Source organism: Panthera pardus, unplaced genomic scaffold (assembly GCF_024362965.1).
Source record: "Panthera pardus isolate Hobbes unplaced genomic scaffold, ASM2436296v1 HiC_scaffold_3, whole genome shotgun sequence".
NCBI classification, from domain to species: domain Eukaryota; kingdom Metazoa; phylum Chordata; class Mammalia; order Carnivora; family Felidae; genus Panthera; species Panthera pardus.
Genome location: NW_026526876.1, coordinates 37,670,170 through 37,690,064, shown reverse-complemented (window position 1 = coordinate 37,690,064; position 19,895 = coordinate 37,670,170). Strand labels below are relative to the sequence as shown.

At 53.0% G+C, this 19,895-nt stretch overlaps 2 protein-coding genes across 2 annotated transcripts; both read left to right on the top strand.

Annotated features, from left to right (window-relative positions):
* Positions 1-290: 290 nt before the first annotated feature.
* GIP (gastric inhibitory polypeptide) lies at positions 291-5,552 on the top strand. Its single transcript, XM_019415866.2, has 6 exons — positions 291-552; positions 1,171-1,273; positions 2,921-3,067; positions 3,679-3,771; positions 4,461-4,562; positions 5,431-5,552. Exons 1-6 carry the CDS (start codon positions 432-434, stop codon positions 5,438-5,440), a joined length of 576 nt encoding a protein of 191 aa, XP_019271411.1. The 5' UTR covers positions 291-431; the 3' UTR covers positions 5,441-5,552.
* A 4,609-nt stretch (positions 5,553-10,161) lies between these two features.
* On the top strand, positions 10,162-19,409 carry SNF8 (SNF8 subunit of ESCRT-II). Its single transcript, XM_019415868.2, has 8 exons — positions 10,162-10,317; positions 10,686-10,736; positions 13,603-13,741; positions 15,539-15,643; positions 16,293-16,365; positions 17,303-17,444; positions 18,301-18,375; positions 19,178-19,409. Exons 1-8 carry the CDS (start codon positions 10,264-10,266, stop codon positions 19,313-19,315), a joined length of 777 nt encoding a protein of 258 aa, XP_019271413.1. The 5' UTR covers positions 10,162-10,263; the 3' UTR covers positions 19,316-19,409.
* Positions 19,410-19,895: the final 486 nt, after the last annotated feature.

Below are 19,895 nucleotides of genomic sequence, written 5' to 3'. Positions count from 1 at the left end.
GACATTGCTTCACTGCCAAAGCTGTGAGGCACTATCCAGGGCTGGGGTTCAAAGGACTGTGCCCCGTTCTCTCTGATCCAGGGGCGGCCTGTGGCCTGTGGGAGCAGTCCTACCCCAGGCAATGCCACCCTACTCAAGTGTGCCCTCACCCAGGGCATCCTTTCTGAGAGCACCTGTAAAGGAAGTGGGGCGGGAAGAATACAGGGCCCTGTGCCCAGGTCCCCAGAAGTGGGGGCGGGGGGAGAAGAAAGGGGACCCTTAAGGTAGCCTGCCTTCTGAGGCAGCTGGAGATACCCAAATGTTAATCATCGATTAGCACAGTTCAGGTGGAAAGGGCAACTTTATTACGCGTAAAATGGACTTAATGTGGCAGGAGCTGCGGACTTAATTTTTTGAGATAAGATGCTTTTAGGCTAATCAGCAGGTGTGCGATGCCTGGATATAAAGGAGCTACCGCCGACTCTCTTGAGAGAGGCTCCAAAGGTCCAGAAGGTGGGAGGAAGAAATCCCTGCCCTGTCCTCGATCTAAGGAAGAGCTGGAAAGGAAGCCAGGTAAGAGAGCAGCTGGGACAGGGAACAGACGGGATACTGGAGGGGCAATGGATCTTGGCACCCATTAATGCTCAGCACCGTCACCCCTGCACCTCTCTTTCTTTTCCTCTACATGAGAAATAAGGCGGCGGTTCTCAGGATTCCTGTAACACCCAGGTGGCCAAGGCAGGAGGGCGCAGCAGGACTGACCCCATTTCATCCGGGGGTGGGGGGGCGTCTTGAAAAGGGGTGAAAAGCAGTAATGAACCTTCCTCCCAAGCCCCGAGAAACCCAAGCCAGACCTAGAGATGTCTGGGCTCGTCTTCCTGCAGGGGGACCCTGGGTAGAAACAGTGAAGCTCGAGAAGGAGAGGATGAGACGGTCCGGTCCTGCTGGTGGCTTTCACTCGGGGCAAGAGGTTCTGTGATGGTTTAGGTGACGGCCGATCTGAGAGCCCCTGCCGCTCCCCAAGGCGCGGCTCCAGCCTCCCAGAAAAGCCCTGATCCCCAGAGCTCAGTGTCCCCAGCTTTCAGAACCCGCACAACGCTCTGAGGCGTCAGCGGGACGCGGCCGGCCACCCCGGCTGTCCCTGAGCACGGTGCTTCCCTCATCCCGGTCCCCTTTTGTCTCTTCGCTCAGGAAATAACCCTTGGAAGATGGGAGCCACGAAGATCTTCAATCTGCTTCTGGGGTCCCTGCTCCTGGCCGCGGTGCTGGCAGAGAAAGGGGAGGGTCACTCCAGGTAGGGGTGCAGGGGAGGAGGCCGCAGAGGATGGCCGGGTTCTGGCTCTGAGGGGGCGGAGGGGATGAGAAAGGGAGGAATCCCAGGCCAAGAGGGAAGAACTGGAGGGACAACCTGCCAGCAGTGTGTGTGCGCCGAGTGAGGACAGAACCAGAGGGTATTTATTCCGAGCTCCCATTGCCGCAAGAGAGACTGCGGTTAGATCTCTGGAAGGACTTCCTCAGTGGCTCAGTGTCTGAACTAGAGGACGGCGCCTCCCTTCCTAGCGAAAGCCTTCAGCGTTCGCGTATGTTCATTCTTCGGTCAAACTGTAGAGAAGGCCTCCTGGGCGCCACCCACAGGACATAAACGTGCCGAGTGGTCCACAAAGGCCTCGCGGAACGTACAGGCCCAAGGTGGGGGACAAAGAAACACCTAGGCGAGTTGCAGGCTGTCCCGAGAGCACCGCGAGGAAAGGCAGAATGTTCTGAGCCCGTGGAGCACGGGGCCTCTGTGCTCTGGAGGACCAGGAGGGACTTGTCTGAGCAAAGAGCTGGGCCTTGTCGGAGGCAAGGACTAGCCGTCTTCCCCACAAATCAGCCACGTCACATGTGGATGAGGACAGGGGCCGTCACATAGAAGCTGGGAACTTGGGCTCAGACTGCCCGAGGGTAGATCCTAGATCTGCCCCCTGCTCTGTGTGTGCTACATCAATCTCGCTGCACCTTGGTTTCCTCGTTCCCAAAAAGGGATAGAAAGAGCGTCTACCTGGGGCGCCTGGGTGGCTCAGGGGGTTAAATGTCCGACTGCGGCTCAGGCCGTGATCTCATGGTTCGTGGGTTCAAGCCCCGCATCAGGCTCCACACTTGGCACCTGCTTGGGATTCTCTCTTCCTCTCTCTCTCTCTCTCTCTCTCCCTCTCAAAATAAATAAATACACAAAAAAATATGGTGTCTGGGGGCACCTGGGTGGCTCAGTCGGTTGAGCGTCCGACTTCGGCTCAGGTCACGATCTCACGGTCCGTGAGTTCGAGCCCCGCGTCGGGCTCTGTGCTGACAGCTCAGAGCCCGGAGCCTGCTTTGGATTCTGTGTCTCCCTCTGTCTCTTCTCCTCCCTCACTCACGCTCTGTCTCTCTCTGTCTCTCAAAAAAATGAATAAGCGTTAAAAAAAAAAATGTTTTTAAAAATATGGTGTCTACCTTGTAGGGGTGTTATCAGGGTCACATGAGTTTATGCAGTAAAGGGCTTATAGAGGATCTGGAACACAGTAAGTGCCGTTACATGAGGGCTCACTACTGTTGGTATGGATCAAGAACAAAGACTTGAATGGGGTTGGGCCAGGCAAGAGGAGTAAAGGAGGGACCTGAGATCAGTCCCCTGAGATCAGGGGGACCCCCTGATCCCTCTCTGCCCAGAAGCGACAGCCACACCCACTAAGGATGCAGTGGGCCCTTGGGCTGAGGACAGAGTCCCAGGGGCTTGATGCTTAGACAACAGGGTGTCTCCATAAAAACTGACTTCCAAGAAAGGGGGGAGGGTTGTTTTCAAACATCAGCCTCCTATTAATGACGATTGATCGTTTGTCCCCGCATCGTGAGTCCCCCTCGCCCCCTGCCCCTCCCACGGTGTCCTGCTTTCTCTCTCGTCTCCCCTCCCTGCCCCCCCCAGACTCCACACTAGGGTCAGTGGCTCCCGACCTCGAGGCCCCAGGTACGCCGAGGGGACTTTCATCAGTGACTACAGCATCGCTATGGACAAGATCCGCCAACAAGACTTTGTGAACTGGCTGCTGGCCCAGAAGGGGAAGAAGAATGAGTAAGTCAATGCACCTGCCCTCTCTTGGCCCCAGGCTGGCCGTGCCTTCGTTCGTGTAGACCGGACGTCACATGTGCCACGCGGGCCTGTACTTCAACTCCAGGCTGTGCCTTTCCCTTAGGCACCGATGGGGAGCTGGACAATATGGTGGCCCTGACCAGGGCTCAGGCGATAGCCCAGTCTGGCATGGGACTAAGGCAATTTTCCGGTCTTCTTCTAAGGAGAAGGATCAGGGAAGATGGCGGGCAGGGGGTGGGGGTGGGGGTTGGGGGGGGCTCACAGAGGATCTCCACTGGGCTGGGGACTAAGACAGAGATCGCTGAGCTGCTGACAATGACGATTTGGTGGGGGTCAGTTCGGACTTAGGAAATAGGATACACTGCCCTTGTCCTTCTTCTCTTGGCCAAGTCCCTTCCCTTGCCCTCGCTGTTTGCTCAGCACGGTAGACGCCGAAAAGCTCTTTGGCAACTGAAGACAGGCAGTGGGGCGGCTGAACAAAGAAGTCCCCTCTGCGACTTGGGTTAAGGTCCCCAAAGGTCGGAGCGCTTGGGGACTGGGGGACATCTGGAGTCTCCCCAGCCCCACCCACCCCCTAATCTTTACCTGACCAGCTGGAAGCACAACATCACCCAGAGGGAGGCCGGGGCCCTGGAGCTGGCCCATCAATCTAACAGGAAGGAGGGGGCGGCGAGGGAGCAGCAGGGGTGAGTCAGCCCACAAGGGAAGGAGTGGGGGCAGGGCCTCATTGTTCCCTCTCCCAGACCCTGGAGCAGGGCAAGGCCCCAGATAAGCATCCCCTTCCACTCTCAGTTCAAAGAGGGGTCTTCTCTGAGTTCCCGGAGGCCAGCCCAAGCTTAAGGGGAGAAGCCTGGGAGAAATCGGGGCTGGGGTCCAAGGAGGGGTTTGGGGGCCAGAGTCCTGATGACCTAGTATGCAGAGTCACAGAGGCAAGGAGAGGGGGCAGCGCCAGAGGCCTCAGGGATCTGGCTTCCCCACTTCTCCCCGACAAACTTCAGGAAGGCCGTGTTTGAGGAATGGGGACCCTTCCAAAGCCAGTCCCTTGACATCAGTGGCCCCCTCTCCGAGAAAGCTGAGGAAGCTTTGGATCATTCTAGAGAGTGAATGTGCCCTAAATCACCTCTCGGGTTTGGGGAAGGCATTCTGGGTGGGTGGGTGGGACATCTGTATTGAAGACCCCCTATTCCCCTGGCCTGCAGACCAGGGTGGAGCTTTGAAAGCTGAGATGAGAGAGAGAGAGCAGCTGTGTTGACTCCCTCCCCCCCCACCCCCGCTGCCCCTTGGAGTCCCGGGCCCTCTATTTACTCACTCCGGGTGGGGCCGAGGCTAAAAAAAAAAAAATTGCCAAGCCCGCCGAAGGCTTTCTTCTTGGCAGCTCCCTACCCAAGACCCCCAGTGATGAAGATCTGCTAAAGGTTTTACTGATTCGAGAGCTGCTGGCTTGGATGGCGGACCAGATGGAAATCTGCAGGTTCAGGTGGGGGCGGCGGTCGGCGGCTTTGGGCATCCTACACAGCGCTCATAAGCTTGGGCTTCGGGGCCACACATGGGTTCAGATCGTCACCCCAGCAAACCCATAAGCCTCTCTGAACCTCCGTGTTTTCACGAAAATCAAGGCTTATTCAGACCACTCCATGGGACTGTTGTCAGGTTTAAGCGAGATAATCCAGGGAGAGAGCCGAGAGCAACCTGTGAGGAATAGGAGTTCAGTGATGTTGGCGGCTATTATCCCTTCTTGAACTTCTGTCTCCACTGCGTCCAGGTGACAGGCTGCGCTCACCTCCCCGCCCACCCCATCCTATTCTCGGCTTTCCCACTGTACCCTTGTCCCATGGCCCCTTCCCAGTGACGGTGCTGGTAGAGTTGGAGGCATGTTTCCTCTCTCTGTGGGTCTCAGTGGTCCTTGAATCGACCTCACCGGCTAGGAAGTCCTTTAATCTATTATGTCCCAGAAGCAAGGGATGACTAACACCGCCATGAAGAGATCCGCCTACCTAAAGGACACTCATTTCAAGACGCAAACACTGAGGCGTGGAAACCGAAACACATCTCAGGCTTCCATGCTGGCAAGCCGGGGACCAAATCTGGGATGGCTTCCGGTAGAGGGCAGGAAGGGAAAGGGGGAGGGGGGCGGGATCAGAACAATGGAGAAGAGTATGAGAAATTCTCCGTAGGAAGGTGGGTGCTTTCTGGACTTACTTTGATGACTTATAATTAAGAAGGTAATTAGGAGGTAGGAGCTGCTGAACCATGGCTGAGCACCAGGATGGATTTGCTTTGCCGACTCTAAGTGGATAATGACCCCCCTCTCCAACCACTACCCCTCCTCTTTCCACTCTCCCCAGGTTTCAGTGACTCAGACCAAACCCGGCTCAGGTCCGGACTCTGCCCTTCACTTGCTCAGGCCTCAGCTGCACCCCAGGGCCCCCGAGAGAAGCCAAACCAATAAAGTTTAAGCTGAAATGAATCCTTGTGCCCACGGTCAAAACTTATTCCAACGTCTATCGAGCGCTACCAGGGAATGGTCTTCTGTGTGTGTGTGCCGCCCAATGCAAAGGAGCTATGGCTCCCACCGGCACCCATAATTCATCTCTTTAGTCTACAAACACTTATTGGAAAGCTAACATTGGCAGGGACTGTGGTCACCACTGGGAATACGGCAGCCAAGGAAATGAGCACAGTCCTTGCCCTTGAGGAATTTGCAGTCCCGTGATGGAGACAGACTTTAATCTTCAACATACATACACACATGCGCGCGCGCGCGCGCACACACACACACACACATTAATAATCACCTAACATCCTAAGCCATGTGAAGAAAGAGTAGGGTGCTATGAGAAAGAATGGAGCAGCCTCATCTAGATAGAGTGGGGGGGGGGGGGTCGGAAGGGCCTCTTTGAGAACGTGACGTCCAAGCGGAGTGAACTTGCAAGGATAAAATGGCCAAGGGATGAGGCGAGCCTTAATAAATATCGCCCCAGTGTTCTCACAAAGCAAAACAGGCCATGGGAGATTAGCAGGAACAGATGCTGGTTGGGTAGGCAGAGGCAGGGTCTTAAAGGTCATACTGAAGCTTTTGGAGTTTATCCTCAGACCAAGGGCAAGGTCCTGAAGGATTCTGAGCAGGGGCAGGTTGGAAGATCTAGAAGCGTTCCCAAACAATCATGAGTGAGGACTATATACTGAGATGAATAGAGATGAAAGCCGGAAGGGAAGACCACTGCAGGATTCCAGGCTTACCCTAGCATGATGGTGGTAGGAATGAAAGGAAAGGGGCCAACTCCGTTTGTCCAAACGTCAGTACCTTTCTCTTCCAGTGTTCAAAGCCCCCCTTCCCCCCTCCGCCCACCGCCTTCCCCCCAGTGCCTGGTGTCCACAGAAAACAGGGCTGTCTACCCACCCCTTTCACTCGGGTTATCTTACCTGGAATGCCCTCTCTCCCCTCGATCTAGTCCTATTTTAGGAGACAAGAGTCAAACGCACCTCAATTCAAAGATTCAAATCGCTTACTCAGTCCGTGACTTGGCAAGTTCGTTAGTTCTTCACTCTTGGCCTGTTTCCCGTCTGTGAAAAAGAAGATTCCTAACTACCCAACTCCTAGGGTTAAGGTATTAATTCAGATAATGCCTGGCACAAAGTAAATGGTCAATAAAAGTTAACTTTTGTTATCATTTACCCACCTAAACCTCAATTTAGAAATACAAGGGTATTGGTTTTAAATCAGGGAGTGGCCAGCTGGATCGGCTGAAGGGCCGGGCCAGTAGCATAATTGAGAAAAGTGGGGAGGCTGTAAGACAATGGGAAGGATGGGGACTGTGAAAATGGAAGAGACACGCTTTCTGCTGACCAAACAAAACGCTTTTGAGAACTGAATTTGCCTGAGGGCTGCCAGGCACTGTCTTCCAACTCCGATATTGTAGATTTCCTCTCCCCTGAACTCCTTGAGGTCGGAGAGAATGTGTGTCACACAATTCAGAGCATGCCTTTGCTCAGAGGATATAGTTTAGTGATTCTCTATGGTAGAGCTGGTTGTCCTGGGGAGAAGTTGGATCTCTGTCTCTGGAGTCTTGGGTTCTCCGGGGGTCAGCGAATCAGAAAGGGCGATTTAAAATAATCTTGGTACAGTGTTCTTATTACGGGCCAGGCATTGTGCTCGGTACCTTACAAACATCACTTAAAGCCTCATGACATCATTTTAAGAGAAGAACGTAATAGCTGTTAACCATGCACTACACTGCCTCCGTGAGGTAGAGAACTGAAGTCCTGTGCTCCGGCTAAGGCCAGTGAGTCACTGAAAGCAAGGGATGGCAAATGTGATGGGCTGCACACAGCGTATACTGGGGCTGAGCGCTTCTGGGAGCCGTGGTTAAGTTGTCAGGAATTTTGTGAGCAGGTTGTAGAATCATTGTTAGCTTGAAATTGGCCATGGCCAGGGTGCACCGTGGAAATTGACAAGTGCCATAAATCAGAGCTCCTCCCTCCCAGCCGGGAGAGGGGCTTGTTAAACATTTACCAGCACATTACTGGTCAACATACTTTCTCTAAAATTGTAAGAGAGAACAAACGTGTCCGAATAAGGGAGTGAGGGTGTCCGCGTAAGTGTGGTCACAAGGTTTGTCTCGGGCCAGTGTTTGCACCTATGGGAGTGAGTATGTGTGTGTGTGTGCATTTGAGGGTATGAATAGTTCAATTTGAAGACATGGGTGTGAGGGAGGGATCAGCGCATGTATCTTAAGGGGTCATACGGTGTGAGTCAAAGAGTGAGAAATGAAGCAGGTGTGTCTATTTGTGTCAGTGAGTCACGAAGGGACCAAATTTTTGTGTCAGGGAGTGGTGTAGGAAAAGTATGACGGTATGAGGGGCACCTGGCTGGCTCAGTCAGTGGAGCGAGCAACTCTTGATCTCTGGGCTGTGAGTTTGAGCCCCACGTTGGGTGTGGAGATTACTAAAAAATAAAATCTGGCTCAGTCGGTCAGGCGTCCGACTTCGGGTCAGGTCAGGATCTCACAGTCCATGAGCTCGAGCCCCGCATCAGGCTCTGTGCTGACAGCTGGGAGCCGGGAGCCTGCTTCAGATTCTGTGTCTCCCTTTCTCTCTGCCCGTGCCCCGCTCCCCGCGCTCGCTCTGTCTCTGTCTCTGTCTCTCTCAAAAATAAAGGTCATCCAGAGGCAGGGAGCTCACGGCTGGTGTGACAGTGACAGTTCCGCTGCATGAAATCCTGACGGACCCAGGCTCATTGGCTCCTGGCTCCATAATCCCTTAAGGACCAAAATGGTGGCGGACGATCGCCCATCCTCCTCTAATCCTTTAACTTGAAACCTCTGGTAACATTCCTCACATTCACGATTTTACCTTGCTGCGGATTCTGGATCTGTGTAGCTCTGCCCAGCTCTTTCTGTGGACCTTCCTACTAGCACATCCAGATGACCACTGGCCATCTCTCCTGTGATGTTACAGAGACCTCGATTTCAACACGTTCAAAACCACTCTTAATTACCTCTCCAGCTTCATCCTGTGGTGTCAGTCCCTGTCTCCCCACGCCCCTTCTCTGAATAGCACCATCCTGTTGCCCAAGCCAGTAAACGGGAGCATTTCCCCCCACCCACACCGCCCTCATCTATCGGTTTTACCATTCTGCCTTCCAAATACCCGTCTGTCCCATTCTCCCTGTCCTCGTGGCCACTCTCTTAGTCCTAGCGTTCACCATTTCTTTTTTTGTGAGTTTTATTTATTTAAGTAATCTCGACACCCTGTGTGGGACTCAAATCCACAACTCTGGGATCATCCTGGGGCTGAGCCAGCCAGGCACCCCCTAGCTCTCATTCCTAGGTTGGATTGCTATGACTGACTTAGGTCTCTTTAGGTTGTCACTGATTTTTCTGTTTCTAAAGTTTATTTATTTTTAGAGAGAGAGAGAGAGAGGGCGCATGTTAGCAGGGGGAGGGGCAGTGGAAGGGGAGAAAGAGGATCCCAAGCAGGCTCCCCACTGCCAGCGCAGAGCCCCATGTGGGGTTTGGTCTTGGGAACCAGGAGATCATGACCTGAGCAGAAATCAAAAGTCGGATGCTTACCCAACTGAGCCACCCAGGAGTCCTGGGCTGTCAGTTTTTAGAAAAAACCAGACTTTGATCTTCTTACTCCCTGACTTAAGAATCCTTCACTAGTCCTTTTGTTAGGCTCAATGCTATAGAAATCACTTATGGAGGGGCACCTGGGCAGCTCAGGTCGTTGAGTGCCTGACTTCCAGGTCATGATCTCACCGCTCGTGAGTTCGAGCCCTGCATCGGGCTCTGTGCTGACAGCTCAGAGTCTGGAGCCTGCTTCGGATTCTGTGTCTCCCTCTCTCTCTCTGCCCCTCCCCCACTCATTTTCTATCTCTCTCTCTGCCTCAAAAATAAACAAACATTAAAAAATTAAAAAAAAAAAAAAACTTATGGAGCTTCCTAAACACACAGACGGATTCCACCCCACATCTGGTGAATAACAATCATAGCGGATGTTTACTTATGTGTCAGGCATCGCCCTAAATGCTTGGTTACACATTTTCTCCCTTCATCCTCACAACCACCTCACGAGTAGGTTACTCTAAACCAACCGTGGCCAGTAGACCACGAGAGGTTCAGGACTTTGCCGGGAGCTACTACATCATAAGCAGCGGTCGTGGGCTCTGGGGCCAGGCTTTCCGATTCCAGAGTCCCAGTTCTTAACTTAAGGCCTGCCCCAGTCAGAACCTCCGCGTTTGCCTCCAACGGGGTCGGCTCCATTAGAGCAGAATACGTTGGGTTTCATGCTCAATGTGGAAGCTTCGGGACGACTCCGCGCCTGGCCCCGTATCAGGCGGCCGGAGGCTGGGTGGCGGCGGAAGGGCAGCCGCGCCAACAAGCGAGGGTCTCAGGCACCCACGTGGGTGGGGGAACGCGCGGCCGACACGGAGGCCGCCGCCACGCGTCCTCGCCGCCTCGTCTTTCCCCGCCGCGGGGCTCCGCCGGGGCTTCTCCCAACCCGGCCACCCGAGGAAGGCGGGGCCGCTGTGCCCCGCGGCAGGAAGTCGGCGCGTAGCTTCCGGCGCGCGGAGATGACGCGCGGCCCGCGCTTCCGCGTCGGGAGCCGGCGGCGGATCCCGGGACGCGGAGACCCGGGGTCCCGGCAGCGGGGCGGCCCGCGGGCCCGGGGCTGGGATGCATCGCCGCGGGGTGGGAGCCGGCGCCATCGCCAAGAAGAAGCTGGCCGAGGTGAGGGGACGAAGGCCGACCCACAGCCACCCCCGACCCGACAGAGACTGAAGTCTTGGAGCGGAGAGCTCTGTACCCTCAAATCGCACCCCCCATCGCAGTCTGACAGCAGGCTGCTCGGGTCCCGGGGAACTGAGACTCTTCAGCTTCCGGTGGGTTGGAGTGTCAGCATCCCCGGGTCCACCAGCCCTTTCCCCCCGCGTCCCCAAATTTGGCTACAGACCAGTCGTCTATTGTTCTTCCTCATCCCTCTCCCTAAGGAAAACCATTTCAAAGACACCCTCCTCTTTTCATACTTCAGCCGGGGCAGTACAAGTGGGAGCCCCCAGTGCCCACTCTCAACTCACGCCGGTCTCTTTGTCTGACAGGCCAAGTACAAGGAGCGAGGAACTGTCTTGGCTGAGGACCAGCTGGCCCAGGTGAGTCGGTTGGAGGACTCCAGGCAGGAGGGGAGACCCGACAGGGTGGACAGGACGCCTTTGATGTAAACTAGATTGTGTGGATTAACATTTTGAAATCTCTATTTATTTTTGAGGGAGAGACAGAGTGTGAGCGGGGGAGGAACGGAGAGAGAGAGGGAGACCCAGAATCCGAAGCAGGCTCCAGGCTCTGAGCTGTCAGCACAGAGCCTCCCGCGGGGGGCTGAACTCAAGAACCCCCGAGGTCGTGACCTGAGTCGAAGTCGGAGGCTTGACCGACTGAGCCACCACCGGGGTGCCCCTAGGTTGTTCGGATCAAACTAAAACCCGACTCTTTGGCAAATCTTGGTTTCTGGACTGCTCAGACCATTTGCCGACTTGCTAACGACGGTGATAGCTGACATCTTTGAATGATTACATGCTTTCATCCTCCCATGCACGTGCCCGTTTTTTCTCGACCCTGTCTTGTTCATTCATCCTGACAGTCCTATCAGGAGAGAGCTCTGTTCTTCCCAGTTTAGAATTGAGGACATTCAGGGGATTTGTCCAAGGTTACCTGGGTAGTAGTTGGTAGAGCCGTTTGACTTAGATCTTTGGAGGCTTTCACTTGATGTGCCAGGGGATAACATGAAAATATTGCTTACTCTGTGCCATCCAGCCCCACCACTGTCCCCTCCAGAAGTGTGTGTCAGTGATGGGGCGCGGGGCCTGCGGTTTCCTTTTCTAACACTTCCCTTTTCTGTCCATGCCCCAAGTTTACTCAGTTATGACGACTGGGGAAGGAGAGGAGGAAGCAGTTAAGCAAGGAAATGGGGGTCCTTGAACTGAGGAAAGAGACACAGGCTGTGCTCTTCAAAAGCTCCCACTCATAAGGGAGATGACATACAGGAATCAACTGGAAATGGTGATTATAATGTTTCTAATATGTAGCAAGTGAAGTGTTGGGCCAGGAGCGGTTACTCTCCCGGCAGGTAGAAAGTAGGCTTTGTTAATTAGAGAAAGGGAAGGAGTCACAGCCATAAGTCAGAAAATCCCCAAATCATTAGTACCTTAGCTTGGGAATGCAGTCTGGTAGGCCCCCACCCCTCCCTTAGGGATTCTTTTTTTTTTTTTAAATTTTTTTTTTTAACGTTTATTTTTTGAGACAGAGAGAGACAGAGCATGAACGGGGGAGGGGCAGAGAGAGAGGGAGACACAGAATCGGAAGCAGGCTCCAGGCTCTGAGCCATCAGCCCAGAGCCCGATGCGGGGCTCGAACTCACGGACCGCGAGATCATGACCTGAGCTGAAGTCGGACGCTTAACCGACTGAGCCACCCAGGCGCCCCAGGGATTCTTTCTTTTGGAGTTGATTCCAAGAAGGTCCATGACTGAAAGATTAAACAGTCACTGCACACCTAATTCATTTTCTCCTATTTAGCCTTTCTGTCAGTGGCTGGAGATTTCCCTCTCTCTGAATGCTGCATTCCCTCGTTTTTAAAAGTTTATTTAGAGAGAGAGAGAGAGCAAGCTTGCGAGTACTCCTGAGTGAGACAGAGGGAGAGAGAGGATCCCAAGCAGGTTCCTCGCTGCAGGGCTCGATCTCAGGAACCATGAGATCATGACCTGAGCTGAAATCAAGAGTCAGATGTTTGACGGACTGAGCCACTCAGGCAATTCCCCCCCCACCTCATTTTTAAGACAAAATGGATTATGAGGTGCACCTTCAATGTAATGACAGTTTCTGTGGGAAAAAAGAAAAAGAAGGCACTACATTAGATGTGCCACTGATTGTTAGAGGCATCCTGTCCTTAGAACAGGAACACGTGGGGGGATAAATGTGTTTTATTTTTTATTTATGTTTCTTTTTAAAATATTTGATTTATTTTTAAAAATTTTAATTTTTTTAAAATTTATTTTTGAGAGACAGAGGGTGAGTGGGGGAGGGGCAGAGAGAGAAGGAGACACAGAATCTGAAGCAGGCTCCAGGCTCTGAGCTGTCAGTGCAGAGCCCAACATGGGGCTCGAACCCGTGAACCGCGAGATCATGACCTGAGCTGAAGTCGGCCGCTTAACTGACTGAGCCACCCAGACGCCCCTAAAATATATTTTTTAATGTTTTTTTATTTATTTTTAAGACAGAGAGAGAGAGAGAGAGCATGAGCGGGGTTGGGGCAGAGAGAGAGGGAGACACAGAATCTGAAGCAGGCTCCAAGCTCCTAGCAGTCAGCACAGAGCCCGACGTGGGGCTCAAACTCACGAACCGTGAGATCATGACTTGAGCTGAAGTCGGACGCTCAACTGACTGAGCCACCTGGGCGCCCCTAAAACATTTTATTGTTAAGTAAACTCCACCCAATGTGGGGCTCAAACTCACAACCCTGAGATCAAGAGTTATGTGCTCCACTGACAGAGCCAGCCAGGCGTCCCCCAAAATGTGTGTTTTAGAATTGAGGAAACATTATAGCATTCAAGTCAGCTGACAGCAGAACCACGAAGGAGAGTTAGGGATAAATAGAGAAGGAACAAGGGGCGCCCGGGTGGCTCAGTCGGTTGGGCATCTGACTGCGGCTCAGGTCATGATCGCGGTTCGTGAGTTCGAGCCCTGCATCGGGTTCTGTCCTGACAGCTCGGAGCCTGCTTCGGATACTGTGTCTCCCTCTCTGCCCTTCCCCTCCTCGGTCTCTCTCTCTCTCTCAAAAATGAATAAACATTAAAAAAAGATTTTTTTTTTTTTTAAAAGAAAGGGGGGATAAGAAACAGCATAATAGTAGGCCTGGAGGAAATGGGTTATTTTAGCCCTTGCCCTGCCACTGGGCCAGGAACTTATTTTTGACATCTATCACTTAGCTGGGCTGCCCCTAACCTCCTCCTTGTCCACCCTACAGATGTCAAAGCAGTTGGACATGTTCAAGACCAACCTGGAGGAGTTTGCCAGCAAGCATAAGCAGGAGATCCGGAAGAATCCAGAATTCCGGGTGCAGTTCCAGGACATGTGCGCCACCATCGGGGTGGATCCTCTGGCCTGTAAGGAGTTGACTGTAGGGGTGTGGTATTCTCCTAGGGACAGGAGCGCATCTCCTTGTCATCACTGTTGTCAGGGCATCTTCTAGAAGGGCCTGCAGGGAGAGCCAGAGGATGTAGTCTTTGGTGTGGGCCTGGCAGGGTGGCTGAGGGCCCGCTTTGATGGGAAAGCTGGAGAGGCTGGAGAGTAGGCTGGTAGCCAGTGTGCCTGACCTCCCCTTCGATGATCTACAGTGGAATTTTTTAATGGGTTTTTTCCCCTATTAAAAAAGAATTTCGGGGGCGCCTGGGTGGCTCAGTCGGTTCAGCGACCGACTTCGGTTCAGGTCATGATCTCATGGTTTGTGGGTTCGAGCCCCGCATCGGGCTCTGAGCTGACAGCTCAGAGCCTGGAGCCTGCTTCGGATTCTGTGTCTCCTCTCTCTGCCCCTCCCCTACTCGCTCTTTCTCTCTCTCTCTCTCTCTCTCTCTCTCTCTCTCTCTCAAAAATAAATAAAACATTAAAAAAAAAAAAAAAAGAATGGGGCGTCTGGGTGGCTCAGTTGGTTAAGCGTCTGACTTCAGCTCAGGTCACGATCTCACAGTCCACGAGTTTGAGCCCCGCGTCAGGCTCTGGGCTGATGGCTCAGAGCCTGGATCCTGCTTCTGATTCTGTGTCTCCCTCTCTCTCTGACCCTCCCCCATTCATGCTCTGTCTCTCTCTGTCTCAAAAATAAATAAACATTGAAAAAATTAAAAAAAAAAAAAAATTTCATTTTAATGAAAGTAGCATGTAATTATGCAGTCGGTCAACGAAGGAGAAAAGAGAAAAACAGAAAATAGAAGTCTCCTGATCCTGTCCCCTAATTGCAGGGATACATATTAACAGTCTAAGGTTATCTTGCTGGACACATACATTGTATTTATAAACTTTTTTTTTTTAACATATTGGATTATGCTATAATTACTACTCTATAGCCTGCATTTTTTACTCCATAAACTATGGCCTTCAATGGATTTTTGAATGCCCGGTCTGCATTTTTTTTTTTTTTTTTAACGTTTATTTATTATTGAGAGACAGAGAGAGACAGAGCATGAGCAGGGGAGGGGCAGAGAGAGGAGGAGACACAGAATCCGAAGCAGGCTCCAGACTCTGAGCTGTCAGCAGACAGCCCGACGCAGGGCTCGAACCCACAAACCGTGAGATCGTGACCCGAGCCGAAGTCGGTCGCTCAACCGACTGAGCCACCCAGGCACCCCTGCATATTCTTTTTTCTTAGCCTTGTCCCATCATATTTCCCTGTATGCTTTGGGAAAGGAAAACTCAGTTTCATAGTATCCTGGAGCCACTTAGCCAAACAGAAATGCCTTTTAGAAGGCCCACCCTTTACAACTGTCTGAGCCTGTTTTTTTTTTTTTTTAACGTTTATTTATTTTTGAGACAGAGAGAGAGAGAGCATGAACGGGGGAGGAGCAGAGAGAGAGGGAGACACAGAATTGGAAGCAGGCTCCAGGCTCCGAGCCATCAGCCCAGAGCCCGACGCGGGGCTCGAACTCACGGACCGCGAGATCGCGAGATTGTGACCTGAGCTGAAGTCGGACGCTTAACCGACTGAGCCACCCAGGTGCCCCTGAGCCTGTTTTTTAGCAGGAATTTCCAAGAGTTCCAACTGTTTGGGGATCCTGAGTAGTAAATGGAGCACAAGGAGTTAGTCTAGGCAGGGCAGGCTTCCTACAGGATAGATGTTTTAATCTAGCTTTGAAAGAAACTATGGGCGTAGGCTAACATATGACCTAGACTGTTGCCTTTCTGTCTTTTAGCTGGAAAAGGATTTTGGTCTGAGATGCTAGGCGTGGGAGATTTCTATTATGAGCTGGGTGTTCAGATCATCGAAGTGTGCCTGGCCCTGAAGCACCGGAATGGAGGTGAGTGTGGCGAAGTCTCTTGACTGGGCTTTGGGCTTCCCTGAGAGAGAGAGAGAGAGAGAGAACCCTGAAAGATGAGCTTTTCCAGCCTTCAGTCTGCAGGCCAGTGAGATCTTGAGAAACTGTTTGGTCTTCTGAAGCGTCTCAGCCGCTTCATGCCCTTGAATCTATACCACGTCTCCATGGCCAGGGGTAAATGGAATGGCCTGGATGATTGTCCCTGTTCTCTAGAGACCTTTGCCCTGGGGAGGTCCAGCCCCTGGTTAGTATAGAAAACAGTAGGGAGGTAGGAGCTAAGGCCTTTTCCCCTGATACACAACGTGTCTGGGTTATGACTTTATCACAAGGAACTCTAGGTCTGCCCTGCCACTCCCAGGAAAGTAGGGTGATGCCGAGTTTCTGTGCTCCCCAAAACGTGACCTCCAAAATGGGCCTCCAGCGGCGTCCTCTTAATGAGCGCATCGAATGGGCTGTGTTGAAGTCAAGAAAGCAAGCGAGCTTAGACCCAGTTAGAAATCACTGGCCGTAAATAGATAACAGCCTCGACGTTGAGCGAGTGTTTATAGCTTTTGGGAGATGCTGCCGCCTTTGCTTTTTTAAATTGGTTTGGTTTAGCGGACTTCATCTGCTTTCCTGTCCCCTCCAACAGGTCTGATAACTCTGGAAGAACTACATCAGCAGGTGTTAAAAGGAAGGGGCAAATTCGCACAGGATGTCAGCCAGTAGGTCGTGCCTTCCAGTCCCTTGGAGTGTAGAAAAGCCTTTCTAGAAATCACATGAAATCTTTTCTCTTCACGGCTCGTATGTCTGGGCTTCTTTAGGAATCATTTTATTCCAACATGTTTTTTTAGAATGCCAAAAGTGCACAGATATAAAAAACCAAAAACCACCTGTAACTTCTCCAGCGAGAGATTACAACTGCCAGCATTCCGGTGTATTTCCTTCTAAGCATCATTTATGTATTTTTTTCATGTCTACGTAATGTATTGTTGCTTTTTTTTTTTTTTTTTTAACTTGGGGCTGTGTAGACTCTGGATTACTTGGGGTTCAGGAAGCTAGCGCGCCCGCACGGAGAAAGGCTGGGGAGAGGGGTGGGGGCCAGAAGATGGGGGGAGATAGATTGATCTGGTTCGCCAGCCTCTCTGTGGGACTTCAGGGTGAGAAAAGGTTTAAAAAAACAAAAAGAAATGCTGTCAGCATGTGGGCTGGGTATGCGGACCCACCGTGTTGCGGGTTTTCTTTTTCCCTGGTTTGAGTTAGTGGGGAACTAGGGAAAAGCCACATGGCAGTAGTCAGCCCGGTGGCCCTCTGTGAAATGGAGAAGCGTTTTGCACTTGGCCGTAGTCCACGCCGCTCCCTGCTGTCCCCTGCCTTTAGCTCCTTCGTTCACATTTCCTGACGGGCCCCCATAGGTGTATTTTTGACCTCTGTCTGGGGTTAGGATGGTTTGCTGACTGCGCGGGCTGATGGCCGGGCACCGTCTCCTTTGACTGGCAGCGGCACCATTTGGTGCCCTTTGACCCCGCCTCTTCGCTAATGTCACTGAACGTCACCCGCCCTCTTGGGTCTTCTGTCGGGGCGTCCCGGGGCCGAGCCGGAAGTGCGTCGTTGCCAGGTCCGCTCGGCCCAAGGTGTTTCAGCAGCGTTTCCTCCCCTCAGAGACGACCTTATCAGGGCCATCAAGAAGCTGAAGGCGCTCGGCACCGGCTTTGGCATCATCCCCGTGGGTGGCACCTACCTCATTCAGTCTGTTCCGGCTGAGCTCAATATGGACCACACGGTGGTGCTGCAGCTGGCGGAGGTACCGCGGGCCTCGCGAGGGGCCAGGGCTCGCGGGGAGGGGAGGGGAGGCGTGTGCGTGCACGTGTGTGGGCGGGGCTTCTGGAGCCGCGGGGCGGGGTGGGGGGCAGGGGGGCGGGGCGGTGGGGGGGTCTTCTGCCCAGACTGCCTAGCGGATGCACCAGTCAGACCTGACCTTCTTTAGGAGACGTTTATTGAGCAGCTACAGTGCCAAGCACCGGGCCAGGCTGCGGGGCGCAGAACGACGGGTACCACGTGGTTCCTGCTCTGCGGGAGCTTACAGTCTAGCGGAATAGGCGGACATGCAGACGACGAACTGTATTTTCTTGGGTAGACAGGTTCTTTGAGGTCTTCTTAAAACTGGGTGTCGATGCCGCAGAACAAATGTGTAATCTTGTTTACCGTTCCCCCTGTTCCTCAGCACGTCCCCCACCCCTGCCAAATCCTTACCATGGCTTTAGGAAAGAGGGGTTCGGGTTTCTTAAATCTATACCCCCGAACAAAACTCAAGAAGGAGAGGGCTTTTCTCCCTGGGGAATGGTCACCGTCCCTTCCTGTCCGTTCATTGTCCTGAATCAGATCATACTCCAAAGTTCTCTGAGAAAGTCTAATGTTTTAGTACCAGGGACCCCACTTTTTAAGACTCAACCCCCTCCCCCCCCCCCCACCTCGTCACCCTGAAAGTTGCTTCTCTCTCTCTTTGCTGGGACTTCTAAGCATTCTTTTTTTGTGCTCTCATAGGCTTCGCCCAAGGGCAGTTTTTTGTCCCGTGTGGGTAAACCCGTTGTTCCTGGGCGGATGCTGGGCTCTTAGGGAAAGTACGCTGTTACCTGACTCCCCATCCCTCCTTCCTTCAGAAAAATGGCTACGTGACCGTCAGCGATATCAAAGCCAGTCTTAAATGGGAGACCGAGCGAGCGCGGCAAGTGCTGGTATGTGAATTTTGGAATGGCCCAGCAAAGATGGGCCCCAGATGGGAGGAGGAGGGTGGACAGGCAGCACACGGGCAGGACCTAGCCTCGCTCCGCTGGCCTCTTGCCTTGAAGGCCCACAGAAGTGACCCCACGTCTCTGAGGGTGGCCCTGAGAGGTACAACCGAGGCAGGCTCCTGACTGCGGCAGGCGAGCCCCCCCACCCCGCCTCCTGTCTCCCGGCCTGGAGAGCCTGGTGAGACCATTCACGTAGTTTGTATCAGAAGTAACGCTGTTAATACAGAGTGAGAGGGTTGTGAACTACTTAATGACACATCCACGATCATATTCTGTTACATTGCGTGTTGTGGTTACAGTTTTATAGATACAGATTTCGTGGCGCTAACGAGAGGCCGATGTTACGAGAAGGAGTATGAGACCGTAAACCCTGGCCTTCAATACCTTCTTCCTCATCCAGGCAGTTAAACTAGATCTCCTTTTTTTCTGGAAAGCAGGGTAACAGAAACATCTATTTAATGCTGTGGGGCACAACCAGCCCCTCTTGGGCCTCTTTCCAGCTGTAGGAATCGGGAGTCCATTCTAAGCTAACACAGCCCTTTCGTTAACTTCTCCCTAAAGGTTTACCCGCGAGGTAATGGACGCGGAACTAAGCACGGTGGCTCCCATCATGTAAACACGTGAAGGCACTCGTGTAGATGTAGCCCGAAAACCCCACTGAAGCCAAAACAGGTGGGGGGGGTTGTCAGTCTACCCTACGGGGGCTCCCTTGTCCCAGAGGATTCTTCCTCCCCGTTCCCTCCAGGAACACCTGCTGAAGGAAGGGCTGGCCTGGCTGGACCTACAGGCGCCCGGGGAGGCCCACTACTGGCTGCCCGCTCTTTTCACGGACCTCTACTCCCAGGAGATTACAGCCGAGGAGGCCAGAGAAGCCCTCCCCTGACTCTGGGAGCGCCCGGGGGGTGGGGGCCGGGGGCCCGGCAGCTGGCAGGGAGAGGAGGGGAGAGCGGTTGGCAAATAAAACCCGAACAACTTTGCTTTTGTCTGTTTTCTTTCAAGAAGAAAGAGTTCCAAGTTTTCTTGCGCCCTCCGTACGCTTCACCCATTGGCTTGTTTTTTCTTAAAGTGCCTTCCCGTAGCATCTTTAGTGGAGAAAACCTCATTTATCCAGGAAGGAGGACCCGAGTTACACAGAACAGCGAGCACGGAGGGAAGGACCTCTACGGGCCGGTCTTCCAAGCTCACGGCGAAGCCGGGTCTAGGACGAAGGCTGTCCGCCTCCTGGCTCGACAGCCTAGTCTCTCTCTAGCCCTGAGGCATAAATCACAGCCCGCTGGCTCAAAGCTGGTCCCTAGGAAGATGTTTTGATCTCAAACCAGCAGACCCTAACGGACCCGTAAGTCATAGCCACTCGTCCGGTCTCATCCAGCTTCCTTGAGGGCCTGCAGGTTCTGACAGACACGGCTGAGTGTGAAGCAGAGGTCAAAGTCAAGTGGTGGTTAGAGGAAACCGTGGAATCTCGG

Coding starts and splice junctions, on each gene's coding strand:
- SNF8 (XM_019415868.2), top strand. CDS start 10,264: ATGCATCGCCGCGGGGTGGGAGCCGGCGCCATCGCCAAGAAGAAGCTG. Junction 10,318..10,685: donor CCAAGAAGAAGCTGGCCGAG/GTGAGGGGACGA, acceptor TTTGTCTGACAG/GCCAAGTACAAGGAGCGAGG. Junction 13,742..15,538: donor CGGGGTGGATCCTCTGGCCT/GTAAGGAGTTGA, acceptor TCTGTCTTTTAG/CTGGAAAAGGATTTTGGTCT.
- GIP (XM_019415866.2), top strand. CDS start 432: ATGCCTGGATATAAAGGAGCTACCGCCGACTCTCTTGAGAGAGGCTCC. Junction 3,068..3,678: donor CAGAAGGGGAAGAAGAATGA/GTAAGTCAATGC, acceptor TTACCTGACCAG/CTGGAAGCACAACATCACCC. Junction 3,772..4,460: donor GCGGCGAGGGAGCAGCAGGG/GTGAGTCAGCCC, acceptor TCTTCTTGGCAG/CTCCCTACCCAAGACCCCCA.